Consider the following 18,494-nt stretch of genomic DNA (forward strand, 5'->3'; position numbering starts at 1 on the left):
GTTGTGGCATAACCTTGATCCAAGCACCGATTGTACTGTAGCTGCATCCGTTTCCTTCCAGTTAAGAGCAATAATCCTTTTTGCCTGCATTACAGCAAAATCAATAAATGTACGTTGTTTGGGTTTCAAGCTGAGATCTGCTGGATATACATGCAGCAATAACAACGTAGGCTCCAGTGGAATATTCATACAGGACAGAATAAGCATGGCTTTATTAATTACCTCCCTCTAGAAATGTTTTTAATTTTGTCACATTCCCAGACACAGTGCACAAATGTTCCCTGAACATCACTGCGTTTGAAACAATTGTCAGGTATATTACTGTTATATCTATTTAATTTGACAGGAGTTGTGTATGTCTGCAGAAACAGTTTTATTGATTATTAAGGGATGCATTGTTTCTAGAGTGATTCCGACCCAGTCCAGGGACCAGAACCCCCAGGCTGCAGGCCGAGTCCCCCCCCCCCGACTGCTGTCTGCACTAACCGCTCATCTCTGCCCCCCCCAGGCCGGGCGGTCGACCACCAGGCCCTGCTGAGGCAGTTCCAGCACCTGAACCACAAGAACCCGGATACGTTTGAGGTGGAGGACCTGGACCGGCTCATCCAGTCGGTACGCAGTAGGCCTGTGTTGAAAAAATCGATTTCCTAATTCTAAATCGATTCTCATATTAATTCCTAAAAATCGATTCATATGTCTAAAGATCTTTTTTTTTTCTTTTTTTTTTCTTTTATTTATTTAATTTATTTATTTTTTTTTTTTTTCATCATTACATTACAACTTTTGGTTATTTTTTTGTTTATCCCCAAAAAAGGAATGTTTTGTTGGACATGAGAATAACTGGTGCCATGTTTTTGCCTTTAAATATGTTTAAAGGCATGAAAACATTAAAGTGTTAGGTTATAATTGCATAAATTATCTATATTTCATTACTTTATATACTGTCTTGGGGTTACATTTGCAAAAAATGCCAAAAATCAAATGCTCAAAAATTAAAAACCAAAATAGACCGAAAATGGAACAAATAAAAACGAAATGTGGGAAAAAATAAAACTGATTTCATCCCTATCAGAATCAGAAAGGGGGTTTATTGCAAGGAATTTGTTGTGGTGATTGGTGCAATACAGTAAAAATAAAAATAAAAATATAAAAGCAAACAAATATATATCTCTGTTTGCTGCCCTGGATCTGTTTGGTAATTCTGACCCACATGATGTTTCTGTTTCAGTTCTATCAGCATTCTGGGAGCTGATTGGTCCTTACAGCATCATTAGCTGCAATACTTGCTGTTTAATCTCAATATAATACTAGTAGTAATATTTTGCATAACTACAGTCATGTAATTCATGCAACAGCTCAAAAAACAGTTTTAATAACACTAACCCAAATCAATATCGAAATCAAATCGGATCGAATCAAATCTAATAATCGATTCTGAATCTTAAGAATCGGAATTTAATCGATTCTTGACATTTGAATCGATCCCCAGGCCTAATACGCAGCGCTGGCCGCAGGCCTCTGTACCGGCGGGGGGAGTGGGGGAGCAGGGTCATGGTGTCATTGCTGTAATCGTGCTGCTGAGCTTCCGGATGACGACAGAGCTCTACGACCGTTGAGCTGCAACAGCTCGCCGCCGCGCTGCTCAGCGGCGCCTCAGCGGCGGTTGGGAGTTACGTGTTCAGAGTTTCCTGTGAAGTAAGAGTGAGGAGGAAGTTGGCTCAGCGTGTCCCTCCTCCAGTTCCTGGCAGCGGTCTGCTTCGTCACCTTCGTCAAGACCAGACTATTAGAGATGAAGAAGAAGAGACGACCCCTCGGCGGTCGTCTCTGATTAGTCTGGTCTTTAACACGAGCGGCGAAGGAGCTCGGAGAGCGTTTCTACATCAGCGTTCTGAATGTTTCAGTGCTGCACAAACTTGGTTTGAGAGGTCTTTTCATGATGGCGTCCATCAGTTAGACTTGTAGTCAAGACCGCCTAAACCAAGGGTGTCAAACTCATTTTGCTTGGCGGGCCGGATTTGAACAATTTTTTTCTCGCGGGCCGCACGCTCAAAATAACAAAATGGTGCGAAATTTTTTTTTCTAAAGCTTTTTTTTACTATTGTTATCTAATCCAATATCAGTTTAGTAAATTTTAAAGGAAATATCACTTTGTTTACACTCTAATTATGTAAAATATATTTCTTCAGGATCTTTTTTTGAAATTTCTCGTTTTTTTTTTTCAAATTATCTAAGATACTTTTTATATTTCGTTTTTTCATAGGAAATTTAATTTAAAGCAAAATCTTTCTTATTACATCCGAGAGTGTTTCTTTGTGATTTAGAGATTTTTCCAGTACAATTAAGTGTATTTATTTTTAAAAATTGGCGCGGATATTTACGCCAGTGTGCCGAAAAAGTCAGCACTTCTTTTTTAACTGTTTTACTTTGTCACTATCCTCGTATTCAAAACTGAAATTCTCAGAATAAATATCTTCTATCATCTTTTTTAGCAGTGATATTTTTTCTGCAAAAATATATAATAGTAGTCAGTTAATAAAAATAAACAACCGTCTACAAAGAAATAAAATCGGCAAATGCATTCTAGAAAACTAAAAAAATGTCAAACTGCTCTCTTTGTGGAATAACGATGGATTTGTAGAAGAAATATATTATCGGATATGCTGCGATTCATGGCAATTATTTATGTCTTCCTTTTTAGTAAATTAACATTTTGTTTTTTTGCGTTGGAAACTTCTTGCGGGCCGCATGAAAATCTCTCTCGGTCCGCATGCGGCCCACGGGCCGCACATTTAACACCCCTGGCCTAAACCGACACCAAGACCAAGACTAGTTCAGCTCCAGACCAAGACCAGAAACAAACCTAGTAATATCCTGATCCTGCGTGATTGTAGAACATCATCCTGGTTCTAGTTTCCATATGAGCTTGTTTTCAACTGCAGCTCAATAACACAGAGAAGTGGATGATGATGTTGAACTCACTATAAATGTTTCCATCCATCAGCTGAGATCAGATATGTGTGGCGACTGAACTACCGCTATTTCTACACTATTGGAGGATTGACTCCAGTGCTTTTAAGGATTGACACGACTACTAACTAGAATAGAATAGAATAGAATACTTTATTGTCTGTCCCAATGGTGACAGAAATTCCTCTTGGACAGGGCTCACAACCACATTCATACATTCTCATAAGGACACGTTACAATATAAAAAGAATAAATAAGTTAAAAACAGTAAATAAGTTAAAACAGACATGACAGTGCCTGTTAAAAGTGCAACAATCTATTTAATATTGTTCAGAATGGTTGTGGCAGATGGAATTAATGACTTTTTGTAAATGTTTTTCCGGGCCAGTGGAATTTTATACCTTCTGCCTGACGGCAGTAGTTGAAATGAGTGGTGAAGGGGATGAGAGGATGAGAGGATGAGAGGATGAGAGGATGAGAGGATGAGAGGATGAGAGGGGTCTTCTGTGATCAGAAGGGCCTTCCTGATCACAGAGCGGTTGTAGAGATCAGACAGGGGGGTGTTTTGTGATCTGCATATTTTGCTGGCCTGGTTTATTATTCGTGAGAGTCTGGTTTTGTGTTTGATGGTGAGCAAGTTGTACCAGGATGAGATGTTGAATGTAAAAATGGATTCAATGAGTGAACGGTAAACCAGAATTAAAATGTCTTTGCTGATGTTGAATGTCCTTAGATTCCTCAGCAGGTGGAGGCTGTTGTGCCTTCTTGTAAATACCGTCCGTATGTTGTGTGAAGGACAGACAGGTGTCGATCTCAGTCCCCAGGTATCTGAAGGACTGGACCTGCTCTACCAGCTGCCCCTGGATGCTGAGTGGCTGGAAAAGAGATGGCGTTATTGCTGCCTTGCTTCTGCCTCCACAGCACAGCTCCTTTGTTTTGGCAATGTTCAGCTGGAGTGAGTTCTCAGTGAATGTTTGGACCAGGTCGCTGACGGCCTGCTGGTACTGAGTCAGGGCATCAGAACCAGTCATGTGGGCAACCAATGCCATGTCGTCTGCATAACTGCATAACTGCATAACTAGTCCCAAAGTCCTCTAGCAGAATAACCAGCTCCAACACCCCCCTCCACCTCAGAAAAGGAATGAATAGCAAATGTTACTGATTTAAATTGGACTGAATTTGGAGATGAAACCTGAATTTTAAATATTAAAGATTGAAATTACATTATTTACCATTATAGTAATCAGATTACACTGAAGAACTGCTGATACCAGATTCTGTCACCTTGGTGGTAACGGCATCTCAGTTATCTGAGTCCAAGACCTGGACAGACCCAGAGACCACAGAGGTTCTTTAAGATGAGGGTAAAGTTGTGAACCAAAAGTAGCTAAATAAACCCCGCTAACACCCTCATGATCCTAACTTTATAAAAAAACGCACATTTGGAAAAATAAATAAAAAAAACTTTATAAGCTCTTACGTCAAAGCATGCATTCATTTAAATAATTTACAACATAATTTTAAAATAGTTTTTTCCTTGTTTTTAGAAAATAATATTTTCTTTTTTAATCAACGATAGAAGTTTTGATGAGGTGAAGAAAACAATCATCTCGTGGACTAAAAACAAGCTTCAATGAATTATAGATCAGATATATAATAATAATAATAATAATAATTATAGATGAGATAAATCATAAATCATAAAACAGAGTTTTCACTGTTTTAGCAGATGATAAATGTCCCGAAAACCAACTAAAACTGGATTCTAACAAATGGCAAGACTTATTTACTCCAACTCAAAGAACCCCCAGAGATGAAACACAAGAATGTTGATAAACTGTAAACTCAGAAAAACAGTGCAGGAAATATATTTATGAGAAAGATTAACAAAGAAAAATGAAATTATTTCAGAAACATGGAGCATAAAATATCTACTGGAAAAATGTCACAAATTTAGAAGAATAAACTTTTAAAATATTAATGCAGTATGCTTCAGTGTTTGTAAGTTAAAAACGTCTTATAAATTTGTAAACTTACACTTTTGTGTGACAAAAGTCACTTAACTATAATCTGCAGCTAAGAACTCCGACTGTACTTTACAAAATTTCAGTAGAAATCTTTTGAATTTGAACAATTGAATTTGAATTTGAAATAAACTTCAAATTTTTGCCTTTTTATAGAAAGAAAATGTTGATTGTATCATGATCTTGTAATTTTACCAGAAAAAAAACTCAATATTTTAGACCTTAAATTCGGAAAACAAAGAAATTGTGGATTTAAAAATTCTACATTTTATTAGATAGCATTTAAATATTTTGAATTTATTGTCTTAAAAAGTTTGTAAAATAATTCAGGAAATGTTACTTTTATAAGCATCCAACTTTGTGAGATAAAAAAAACCTTCACTTTCCAATTTCCAAAAGTCACTTAACGTATAAATCTGCAGGTAAGAACTCAGATTGTAGTTTTCCAGCTGCTCTCCAGAGCAGTCCTGCCATCAGCAGCGCCGGGCCGCTAAACGCCGGGCCGCTAAACGCCGGGCCGCTAAACTCCAGCGTTAGATTCAGACCAGCCCCCCGAATCTCGCACTCAGAAGGCGCGCCGATTTTTTCCAGTGGCCAGCCGCGGTACTGCAACAAAAAATCCCATGGGGCCCAGAAAGCTTTTTTCCCATAGACTGCAATAGTAAAAGAGAAGCCTCTAAAACTGTTCACAGGAACCTCCAGCTGTAATCACCGGCAATTACTAATCTTTGTATTCTATATTTTTAAGTCATGGACTTTATATCCGTCAAAAATGTTTTATAACGGCCAGAAAAGTAAAAGAAAAGTCTCTTTCTGGGCGTGACGTCACAGCCGTGTCCATGCATTCCACGGATGTATTATATTAATATATATTATGTAATTATATTAATACATTCATAATATATGTAATACTATACATGTAACAATATACATTAATTAATATATTATATTAATACATATTATATTAATACTCGCGTCATTGCCCCGGGGCATGATGGGAGGCCCCAGAGCATCATCGTGACTCAACTGCGCATGCTCTATGGGCCCCTTAACGCGGAAGTAAACCCGGAAGTTCAGAACTTTTTCAGCGTATGCGCTGGTGAGCAAAATGCATTGAAATGAATGGGCGGCCATTTTCGGTCTTCCATCCAGTAATATTATAGATCCGTGATTCAGACCCGTGAGATTCAGGTCCAGTCCTCTGGTTCTCCACCTGCAGGCCACCAAGGACCTGGAGAACTACGACAGGGACCACCACGAGCAGTTCAAGAGGTACGAGATGATGAAGGAGCACGACCGGAGGGAAAAGCTGAGGAGCCTGAGCGAGGAGGAGCGCCGGAAGGAGGAGCAGCACTACGAGGAGATGAGGAAGAAGCACGCCCAGCACCCCAAGGTCAACCACCCGGTAAGGTGCAGCTAGAAGTTACCCAGCATGCTCGTGGTCCAGGTAGGTTTGACTTGGTTCATAGATGAGCACAGGTGAGTCTCATCTGCTTGATTTAAAGTAGAACAAGTAATAGAGCATATATGAAGTGAAATGTAGCGGTCTGAGTACAGAACCCTGTGGAACGCCATGAGTGGGGGCTCCTTTACTGATAGTGAGTGTGTGTGTGTGTGTGTGTGTGTGTGTGTACAGGGGAGTCAGGACCAGCTGAAGGAGGTCTGGCAGGAAACTGATGGTTTGGACCCCGAAGACTTTGATCCCAAAACCTTTTTCAAAATGCACGGTAGGAATGGGTGATATTTTACCGTTCACGATAAACCGTCAAAACAATTCCCCACGGTAAGAATTTGTATCTCACGGTAAAAATGATAAATTCCTGTTGACGTTTTTGTGTAATTTATGGTTCTGCGTTAAATCGACGCACAACGTACGTGAAGGAAGGAAGGAAGGAAGGAAGGAATGAATGAATGAATGAATGAAGGAAAAAAAAAGGATAAATTCCCGTTGATGATGTTTTTGTGTAACAAACATGGCGGATCTGAGAGCGAGATAGATTTATAGTTACAAAGGTGGAGTTGAATTGGTATTTTTTTTATCGTTATCGGGATAAATGCCAGAAATTATCGTGATACATTTTTTAGTCCATACCGCCCATCTCTAATGCACGGTAACCTCAGACAGACGTTTGTCCTGACCGGTTGTTGTGACTGGTTGTGGCCGACCCTGCATTGACCCTGCATTGACCCTGTGTTGACGCCGTGGTTGTTGTTGTTGTTGTTGTTGCAGACAGCAACGGAGACGGCTTCCTGGACGAGAGCGAGCTGGAGGCTCTGTTCACCAAAGAGGTACGAGGCTCGGATTGGTCTCGGCGAGCAGCGAGCTAACGTGTGAATGTCCTGCAGCGAGCTAACGTGTGAATGTTCTGCAGCGAGCTAACGTGTGAATGTTCTGCAGCGAGCTAACGTGTGAATGTTCTGCAGCGAGCTAACGTGTGAATGTTCTGCAGCGAGCTAACGTGTGAATGTTCTGCAGCGAGCTAACGTGTGAATGTCCTGCTGCTAGCTAACGTGTGAATGTCCTGCGGCGAGCTAACGTGTGAATGTTCTGCAGCGAGCTAACGTGTGAATGTCCCGCAGCGAGCTAACGTGTGAATGTCCTGCTGCTAGCTAACGTGTGAATGTCCTGCGGCGAGCTAACGTGTGAATGTCCCGCAGCGAGCTAACGTGTGAATGTCCTGCTGCTAGCTAACGTGTGAATGTCCTGCGGCGAGCTAACGTGTGAATGTCCTGCTGCGAGCTAACGTGTGAATGTCCTGCAGTTAGCAGCGAGCTAACGTGTGAATGTCCTGCAGTGAGCTAATGTGTGAATTAGGGGTGGGGAAAAAAATCGATATTTCAATATATTGTTGTGCTCTCTGTTTCAATAAATAATCGATATACTGTCGGCTAATATCGATATTTTATTACAACACACATAATGGATTTACGCGGTTGTCACCGCACTATTGTTCAAGCTCTGCCCCGCCCGCCCCCGCTGCCCTCGTGAACAAAACAAACATATCAAAGCGGCCGCCTGAGAAACCAGCTCAGAAAATACAGAACCACGGGTTACTTCGTACAGACAGCGGGCTGAGCAGCACTGTTAATGCTGGAAGTTACTGGTGTTTAAGCTGCCATGTGCGTTAATGTCCGCTCACACAGACAACCAGCTGCGTTAAGAAACGGACCCCGCTCCGCTCGCGCTCCACGTGAGGAGAGCGGCTCGCGTTACACCAACGCAGAGCCTACGCCGTAGGGTACGCGGCGACGCGTACAGTACGGTGCGTGTCGCCGCGTACCTTACTGCGTTGGTGTAACGCGGAACCATAAATCAGCCTTTACACACGACACGGACACACAGACACACGCCCACCCGTGCAAAACCAGTGTTCAGTGCTTTGGATATTTCAGCTTAAATTTCAAAATGTTATATTAGTTCAATGAAGTTCATATTATTTATATTTATTATAGCTTGTTTGGTTTCTTCTGTTATCGGATACAGTTTGTCATGATAAGTGAAAAATGCCTGATGCTTCATGGCAATATGTGTGTGTGGTGACAGAATAAATTAGACAGGCTAAAAGGATATTGGAAAAGAAGGCATATTGAAAAGCCTATTTGAGTTATTTCTTAGTTATTTCACAATAATTATTTGTGAAAGTATTATTTCACTAGTTATTTTACAGTCATATAATTCAGGCAACAGCGCAAACATTTTTTTTAATAACACTAATCCACATCAATATCGGATCAAATCGAATCAAATGGTGATAATAGATTCTGAATCTTAAGAATCGGATCAATTCTTGACATTTTAATAGATACCCAGCCCTAGGAGGCAGTGAGGTACTGTGCAAAATTAAGTTGCTTACTGACTTTTCAGTATTAGAAACAAAGCAGTGCACTGTCCTGGTTTATATAAAACATGTTATTATTGTTCATGCACTTTAATTAGTCCAGCTGTTCAGTGTTTACATTTACAAGCCTAGGAGACAGTGAGGAAATATACAAATGCACTTTCTTGTATGAAGTTTTAGCATTGAATAAATGCATAACTACAGACGTTTTCCTTTTTATAGGTATTTTTTCCTTTTCAGTCCCATATATCGTGATATATCGCTCTTACCGATATATCGATATATCGAATATCGAAAATATCGTGATATTATCGATATCCTGGGCCACATATCGCCAAAGTATCGAATTGGGACTTACCCGTATCGTCCCACCCCTAGTGTGAATGTCCCGCAGCGAGCTAACACGTGAATGTCCCGCAGCGAGCTAACACGTGAATGTCCTGCAGTGAGCTAACGTGTGAATGTCCTGCAGCGAGCTAACGTGTGAATGTCCTGCAGCGAGCTAACGTGTGAATGTCCTGCAGCGAGCTAACGTGTGAATGTCCTGCAGCGAGCTAACGTGTGAATGTCCTGCTTTGAGCTAACGTGTGAATGTCCTGCAGCGAGCTAACGTGTGAATGTCCTGCAGTGAGCTAATGTGTGAATGTCCTGCAGCGAGCTAACGTGTGAATGTCCTGCAGTGAGCTAATGTGTGAATGTCCTGCAGTGAGCTAACGTGTGAATGTCCTGCAGTGAGCTAACGTGTGAATGTCCTGCTTTGAGCTAACGTGTGAATGTCCTGCAGTGAGCTAACGTGTGAATGTCCTGCAGTGAGCTAACGTGTGAATGTCCTGCTTTGAGCTAACGTGTGAATGTCCTGCAGTGAGCTAACGTGTGAATGTCCTGCGGTGAGCTAACGTGTGAATGTTCTGCGGCAAGCTAACGTGTGAATGTTCTGCAGCTGGAGAAGGTGTACAACCCCAACAACGAGGAGGACGACATGGTGGAGATGGAGGAGGAGCGTCTGAGGATGAGGGAGCACGTCCTGAACGAGGTGAGACCCGACCCAGCCCGACCCGGGCTACTTCCTGGTTCTGACGTACTGAGCAGCCCGGGGAGCGAGCCGGGATCAGTGTTCCCTGGTCCCGGACCTCCTGGTGGTCCCGGACCTCCTGGTGGTCCCGGACCTCCTGGTGGTCCCGGACCTCCTGGTGGTCCCGGACTTCCTGGATGATGTGTGTGCAAAAGACCACGCCCATAAAAAGACCACACCCACAACCATACAGAGAACTGTCCCTTTAAATCACATGTGTCGGACTCCAGTCCTCGAGGGCCGGTGTCCTGCATGTTTTAGTTGTTTAGTTTTAGTTGTTTAGTTTTAGTTTATTTGTTCGCACATATTAAAAACAATACAAAAATAGTGACAATACAATAATTAATGAAGTGCAGGAGAGAAAAAAGAAACCCAAGGTGGGCTTATGAAGGATTCTCACCAGTGATAAGTACAAATAATAAGTAAACAAGGTAATCAAACTTTACAAAAGCAACACATGAAGAGAGAGGAAAAAAAAGAAATGTAAATAATTGTCTCTCTGGCCGTGTCTCTGTGTCCAGAGCCTGGGGGGGGGGGGGGGGGGGGGGGTCTGTTGTCATGACGACAGATGTTGACTGACGTGTCTTTTTTTTAATTTTTATTTATTTTATTTATTAACATACAATTCAAACAACGACAAAAGACGACATCAGTTTGTGTGTGTGTGTGTGTGTGTGTGTGTGTGTGTGTGTGTGTGTGTGTGTGTGTGTGTGTGTGTGTGTGTGTGTGTGTGTGTGTGTGTGTGTGTGTGTGTGTGTGTGTGTGTGTGTGTGTGTGTGTGTGTGTGTGTGTGTGTGTGTGTGTGTGTGTGTGTGTAAATAAGATAATGAAAGTAGATACGTAAATTGAGAATATTAATTTGAGAGTAAATAAGTTAAACAAATAAATAATTATCATATAGAGTGGTGTAGCACGATATAATATAAATATAGTATAATATTTTTATAAAATATTATAACATATAATTAAATTAAAACCACCTTAAAGTCAATAATAAAACTGTTTACTACGCTCACACAGATCCACTTTTTCTAAATTCACATGTTATTAAATTTTATGATTTGTTTTATTTTAAAATCATGCAAATTATGTTCAAAGCAAAATCTAAAATGCTCCCTGACCCAAGAGGTTCTTTTCAATTCAGGAGACTCGTTACAATCTTAGAGGTGTCTGCAATTTCACAGTACAAAAAGCTAAAAAAGGTATGAAAAGGAGACGTGTCTCCATTACTGGAGTTAAATTCTGGAATGTTGCCAACATACATTTAAAAACATGTCATTCTTTTTTTGTATTTAAGAAAATGGTTTGTAAAGCTATTTTTGAAGCTTATAAGTGCAATTGACCATCTGTAAATGTTTCTTTGCTTTTCTATTGTTTCTTTGCCTTTTGTTGTTTCTTTGCTTTTCTATTCTCTTTTTGGTTTTCTGGAGGTCGTTAGCCAAAAAAAGAAAGTTGGTAGAATACGATTTTGTTTCAGCCTATGCCTTTTCAGTTATTGTTCAACACATTTTTTGGTTTTGTATGAAATGTTAATGCTATGCACAATGTTTCTTTTGGTGTTGTCATGAATGAATAAACTTCATTCATTCATTCATATAACCAAATGATATCACCATACTATTATATATAACAATATAATAATACTATAGTTTAACATCCCATGAGATTTCATAACTTAATATAATAATACCCTATGAAACAATATATCATGATATTGCCAGGAATGATTATAAGAGTTAGAATTGGTAGTTTATGTTTTGCAATGAGGGGTGAGGTCAGACCGACTGACGTGTGTGATGTTCAGGTGGACACCAACAAGGACCGGCTGGTCTCCCTCAGCGAGTTCCTGGCCGCCACCAAGAAGGAGGAGTTCAACGAGAAGGACGAGTGGGAGGTAAGAGGGGGACCGGGAACCGGAACCAGCTAACTGGGTCTGGACTAGGGGTGTGCAAACAAGGGTACCTCACGATTCCATTCGATTTCGATTATTGGAGCTTCGATTCTTCGATTCTTCGATTTTAACGATTTTCGATTCGATTATTGGTGCCACGATTCTTTGATTATTGTGATTTTTAATGCTTTTTTCCATACAAGATTGATTTTGTCTTCATCTGTGGCTACATTTGTAAATAAATAGCCAATCAATGAACTCAGTTCCTCTAACAACACTCATTAAGTAAATAACAAGGTTTTTTGAACATTTGACATGTATTTTTCAAAGACACAAAATAATTTATTGTATGAATATGCAAACATTTGCTCTTTGACTTCCTTAACTTTGACCAGGGAAAGCTGCACTTGCATGAGAGCGCCCTCTATTGGTGGAAAACACTGAAAACGGTCAAGCCCTGGATTTAATGAGTTCATTAATTCAAGTAAACAAGATATGTACTTAGCGTAAACATATCTGCCATATTTCAAGTGAACAATAAGAAATGTGCATTCTTGAAAATGAAATGATTCAGCAGCTTATTCAGTCTGGAATCTGGATAGGATAACTTAAAAAAAATATATATATTTTTTTTTAAATTAATCGATTCCAAATCGTCACGTGACGCATCGCGATGCATCGACACATCGATGAATTGCACCCACCTCTAGTCTGGACCCGGTCTGGGCCCGGTGTGATCAGAGCGGTTCTGCCCCCCCAGACCCTGGACCAGAACCCGGTCTACACGGAGGAGGAAATGCGGCAGTACGAGCAGCAGCTGGCCGGAGAGGAGAGCAGCATCAGGGAGAAGTCGGCCGAGCTGCAGAAGCAGCGGGACGAGCTGGACAGGAAGCAGCAGGAGCTGAACGCCCAGAGACTGGGCCTGCAGCAGGTCAGAACCGGGCCCAACCGGGCCCACCCGGCCCTGGGCTGGGTCACGCCAGAGACGTTTTATAAACGAGACACCCCACTACGGTTGTGTTTCCTGTATCTGTGTCACTTGGGTTTCCCCACTGCCCCGTCCCTTTAGGAGACTAAGGGCCCGTTTACACGGAGCAAAAACGGAGGCGTTTTCATGCGTTTTCACCGTTCGTTTACACGAAAACGAAGCTCAAAGTCACCAAAAACGATCATTTCTGAAAACTCCGGCCAAAGTGGAGATTTTCAAAAACTCCGTTTTCACGTTTGCGTCTAAACAGAGGAAAACGGATATTTAGGCTTCAGAACGTCACATTATGAAACAGAAACGTCACCAGCGTCATGTGTGCGACCTGTGTTTACAATTTGTTTGTAACCGTCAATATTTTCTTGTATTTTACCTGTTTTATATTCTAAAATAATTATTTATTATTATTATAACAGCATCCCTACTTAGTTTAGTTACTCTAAACTTAACTATCTTAAATATTAAACGGCACACGATCGGGGGCATCTGTCACGTGTCCAGGATCCCCCTCGTCACTATGACTTATAGGGGGATCCCAGAGGGATTATTTAAATTTTTTCATTCATTTGTCTGGCTGTATCTTTTATTTTGGCGGGCCGGAAGTCAGACTTTTTGAATGCAAGAAAATCCGGTTGGTTTTCAAAATAAAACTGCTTTCTGTGGGCTCGACTCCTCCGCTATCAAAATCTGGTTTGGGGGGGGGGAATCCCCACCTCCATCCCCGCCGGCATACTGTGGCCGTGTATATATCACGGCCACGTATCCCAAAAATCCCAAAATTTTGCAATTTCAAATTATTATTCTGGCGAGATCTGAAAATAATTCCCAACAACGAGGAAGCATCAAAATATTGATTTTTTTCACAGCACCGTCCAACAACCAAAATGTTACTTTTTCACATTTTTAAAACGTTACCGTTTTACATTATTCTGACGAGATCTGAAAAAACGTTGCAACCACGAGCAAGCAAGTGATTATGTAAATTCACTGAGTGAATATTATGAAAGTAAAATATATATATTTCTATGCAGAAACTAACTCAAAATATAGATTTTTTTCACTCAAAAATGAAAAATGTCCACCGTGTTTGTTGGTGTCACGGCCAGAATCTTAAAAGTCACGTGACTTGGACGCAAAATGAATAGGCAGAAAAATGTAACAGTTATACATTTCAAAATGTAACCGTTATACATTTCAAAATGTAACCGTTATACATTTCAAGGGCTAATATTGTAAGCCCTCTACGTTTTTGCACTTTGGACCAACGTAGGCAGGGTACGTTTTCATGTGAGACTGGGTTGGTATAGAGGATCTTTGGTCACGCCCACCAGCTGAACCCTTCTTCTTCTTCTTCTTCTTCTTCTTCTTCTTCTTCTTCTTCTTCTTCTTCTTCTTCTTCTTCTTCTTCTTCTTCTTCTTCTTCTTCTTCTTCTTCTTCTTCTTCTTCTTCTTCTTCTTCTTCTTCTTCTTCTTCTTCTTCTTCTTCTTCTTCTTCTTCTTCTTCTTCTTCTTCTTCTTCTTCTTCTTCTTCTTCTTCTTCTTCTTCTTCTTCTTCTTCTTCTTCTTCTTCTTCTTCTTCTTCTTCTTCTTCTTCTTCTGGAGGAGATGGAGAAGGTGAAGGCCCAGAACGCCGCCGGGAACCGTGAGTACCGCCCAGAACCGGACCCAGAACCGTCTGGACCACCCAGAACCTGACCCAGAACCGTCTGGACCGCCCAGAACCTGACCCAGAACCGTCTGGACCACCCAGAACCTGACCCAGAACCGTCTGGACCGCCCAGAACCTGACCCAGAACCGTCTGGACCACCCAGAACCTGACCCAGAACCGTCTGGACCACCCAGAACCTGACCCAGAACCGTCTGGACCGCCCAGAACCTGACCCAGAACCGTCTGGACCACCCAGAACCTGACCCAGAACCGTCTGGACCGCCCAGAACCTGACCCAGAACCGTCTGGACCACCCAGAACCTGACCCAGAACCTGACCCAGAACCGTCTGGACCGCCCAGAACCTGACCCAGAACCTGACCCAGAACCGTCTGGACCGCACAGAACCTGACCCAGAACCGGACCCAGAACCTGACCCAGAACTGTCTCTGTTCCAGAACCGGGACCTCCGGCGGCTCCGGGGGAACCAGCACCAGTGGTACCGGGACACAGCCAGCCGATGCCGGCGGGCCTCCAGCAGCCGGACGTCCCGGTACCGAGACGCTCCTAGCAGGCCGACCCGGCCCGGTGTGAGTGCGTGTGTGCGTGTGCGTGCGTGTGCGTGTGCGTGTGCGTGTGCGTGTGTGTGTGTGTGTGTTGTGAGTGCTCGGGTTCAGTGCCAACCCCCGGGGCCCGCCGGCCCCCCGTTTGTGTGATGATGCTGCCTGTTACGGGAGAAGCTGATTGTTGTTTCAGAATATGAATGTGAGTCGATCCTCCGGGTCTGTGATGATCCGGGTCTCAGATCTTCCGGGTCTCAGATCCTCCGGGTCTGTGATGATCCGGATCTCAGATCCTCCGGGTCTCAGATCCTCCGGGTCTCAGATCCTCCGGGTCTGTGATGATCCGGGTCTGTGATGATCCGGGTCTCAGATCCTCCGGGTCTGTGATGATCCGGATCTCAGATCCTCCGGGTCTCAGATCCTCCGGGTCTCAGATCCTCCGGGTCTGTGATGATCCGGGTCTGTGATGATCCGGGTCTCAGATCCTCCGGGTCTGTGATGGTCCAGACCGGACATCTGCAGATGAAGTCGGCGTGTTTTTCCGTCCTGGTTTCTTTCATACGCCTCTTGGCGTCTGAGTGACGTCATGAGTGACGTCATGAAGGGCGTCCCGTTGCTCCCGATGAAGTTCTTTATTTCTTTATTTATTCTATAAGTAAATACCTGATTTGAAAAAGAATAATTAAATAAACACAGGAATGACTGATAAAATAGTTTACTCCTCTTTTTGAAGCGACTCTTGTTTGTTCCCCTTTTTCAGAACTTCCTGTACGATGAAGTAATTCCACAGTTTCACTGTTTGAATGTTGAGAATAAAATGAATTTGCAAGTTTAACCCTGGGTCAGTAACTTCTGTTGGGTGAGGGGGGCACGGTTCCCCCCGGTCATGATGGAGGGGTCATTGGGGGGGGGGTGTACCTGCTGGATCCGTCACAGCGGCTGCAGGAGGACCGGAGTCTCCAGCAGGGGGCAGCAGAACGCCGCGGGGCTGAGGGAACATTATTACACATAATAAAAGTGTATTTATTAAAGATAAACAATAAAAACAGTACATATGCTCAGCTATTGATAATATAAACATATACATATAAACAATCTGTTTTTGTTGTGTCAGAAATAAAACACTGAAACTAACTAATATATATATATATATATATATATATATATATATATATATACATATATATATGGCAAGTTTATTTGTACAGCACAATTCAACACAAGGTAATTCAAAGTGCTTTACATCAATATTAAAAGCGGCAAGACACAATTAAACAGTAAATAACAAATAAAATGATAAGAAAAGAGGTAAAATAATAAAAAGCACAAGTTGTTAAAAAGTATGGGCAGTAGAGTACAGCAGGTACACAAGAATTACATTTCTATACGGTCAAAACGTACAAAGATGAGAAAATACAGTATTACAAAAGTAATAAATATATATATATATATATATATAATATATATATATTACATTTTTTTTATATATATAGGCTATGTTTATACTGTATATATTTTTTTTGAGTCCTCCCAAAACTGAGGAACTTCTGGAACGAGGATCTTCTAATTTTACAGAAAAATATACTTGTGACTTTAGTTTAACCAGGTTTACTTGAGAAAGTGGCCACATATGTTCCTCAACTTCATATTTTGTTGTAAAAATCTTTTGAGTCAATCAAAAACAAGCAACAAAAAGTAAATAAAACAGCAGAAAAGCTCAGGACATGTAACAGAAGTTAAAAAAGACCTGACGCGAGGACAAACCCGACTAACAGGAGTTTAAAGTTCTCGGGGGGGCAGGCTGGGCCCCCTCACTCACCACAGACAGGAACCAGTCGCTGGTCCAATGCTGCATCATGTCACCGACGTTCACCAGGACGGTGCCGGGAATCATGGGAGCGGTGATGAATTCCCCTGAGCCGTGACAGCGTACGATGGACGGAGTCGGACAGGAAAGAGAAACCTCTAAACGTGTGAGATTATCTAAAACCACTGAGAACCGGGGGGTCCAAGAGGTCCCGGCAGAGCCGGAGCCCCGGCAGAGCCCCCAGGGCTGCGTTTCATCAACACTATACTTTGTTTTACACACCAACTCTTGTCAGAGCCAGCGTGCAGGACATCCCATGATCAAATACGCCGATGACATCCTCCTTTTAAGGTGGTCTGATGATGAAGCATTCCAAACCCCTGCAGGGACATGTCGCCGCCTTGCAGATGACTCCTGAACTCATATCCCCCTCAAGGCATTGACATGCAATTTCCAGTTCCTGAGGACCCCTGCCAGGACGACTTGCCGGCAGCGCATTGTCTCATTCAGTGCCTCTAGGCATTGTCACGCAAGTTCCGGCGTCTTGCATCCCTGCCGAGACAGGCACCGGGGGAGTGGCTTCCACTTCCAATTCCTGCAGAGACGAGGACTCGATACCATATAAGGACTTCCTGACCCAGGGGGTAGTCCTGAATTGGAAGATCACAGGCTTCTTGTATAAAAACTCTGTTGTAAAATCTCTCAGGGTCGGCATATCAACCAGACTTTGGTCTGTGTAGATCCGCCCACCGCCGGCTGAATAAAAACCTCATAAACCACAAAGCGGACTTCTGAAATGGTTTGATAAATTCCTCAACAATTTGGTGCCGTGACCCGGATTGACAATAAACCTTCGACGGAAACTCCTTTTCCAGACCAACGGCACAACCAGCGACTCTATCTAAATTTTCAAAGGTAAGGGATCCATTTGCAAAATCCCAAATTATTGTTGCCGAGTTGTTGTCGAAAAGTCTGTGGACTGGAGTACCAGAGAAAAGGTTGACGTCATCCTCAAATTTTTAGGTAAGTCCGCTGTGTGGTTATGAAGGTTATTTTTTATTATTTTGTGTTATTGGGAAGGTTATTGTAGAGATGTTTTTAGGAATGCTGGCAATTTTATAACACTTGAATTTGATTGTGTTGTGAGAATGTTCTGCTTCTCCTGCCTTAGAATTTGACTCGCTCTTCTAAAAAAAGGTTTAATATCTCGGGTAACATTAAAGAGAGAAATGGCCAGAGCGCCATGGTTGGTCTGAGTACCAAAAAGATAGTCCAGTGGGACTTATGGAATAGTCCGGTGGGACTTATAGCATATGCAGGACTTGGGGTGCGTAAGTGTTGGAACACTGATATATTTGTGAGAAATAGACATAAACTGTATATAGAGGAACTGTTTTTATTTCATAAGTGGGGATGACGCGCTCTCCCAAATTAGGCAAGAATCGACTCGCTCTTCTTGCATCAACAGGAATGATTTGTATGCTCTGAAGTAGACTGATGGTTGGAAGAATTAGCAAGTGATTTGTGGGTAAAAGTGAGTGTTGAAAGTTTTTTGGAGGGATCTTACAGTAAGAAAATGGAAAGTTTTTGGGAAGTTTTTCAGTCCTTTAAATACATGAATGGTAATCACGGTACCGATAGTTTTATTTGTTAGTTTTGTTTGTTACTTAGTTAGTATTAAATATTGTTAAAATAACT

The 18,494-nt window shown here is 42.0% G+C and overlaps 1 protein-coding gene across 5 annotated transcripts in view; it reads left to right on the top strand.

Annotated features, from left to right (window-relative positions):
• The window catches only part of LOC133444563 (nucleobindin-2-like), a 51,668-nt gene that overhangs the window by 6,298 nt on the left and 26,876 nt on the right, over positions 1 to 18,494 (top strand). For 2 of the 5 annotated variants that reach the window (XM_061722401.1, XM_061722402.1), the window contains exons 5-12: positions 509 to 612; positions 6,211 to 6,396; positions 6,628 to 6,718; positions 7,222 to 7,280; positions 9,771 to 9,863; positions 11,707 to 11,796; positions 12,554 to 12,724; positions 14,885 to 15,824. In XM_061722401.1, coding sequence (XP_061578385.1) covers positions 509 to 612; positions 6,211 to 6,396; positions 6,628 to 6,718; positions 7,222 to 7,280; positions 9,771 to 9,863; positions 11,707 to 11,796; positions 12,554 to 12,724; positions 14,885 to 15,142 — 1,052 coding nt within the window. In that variant the 3' untranslated portion in view covers positions 15,143 to 15,824. Of the gene's footprint in view, positions 1 to 508; positions 613 to 6,210; positions 6,397 to 6,627; positions 6,719 to 7,221; positions 7,281 to 9,770; positions 9,864 to 11,706; positions 11,797 to 12,553; positions 12,725 to 14,380; positions 14,421 to 14,884; positions 15,825 to 18,494 lie in introns of those variants that run through there. The other 3 variants (XM_061722403.1, XM_061722404.1, XM_061722405.1) reach the window with 3 other exon arrangements.

The sequence above is a fragment of the Cololabis saira genome, chromosome 5 (assembly GCF_033807715.1).
Source record: "Cololabis saira isolate AMF1-May2022 chromosome 5, fColSai1.1, whole genome shotgun sequence".
NCBI lineage: Eukaryota > Metazoa > Chordata > Actinopteri > Beloniformes > Belonidae > Cololabis > Cololabis saira.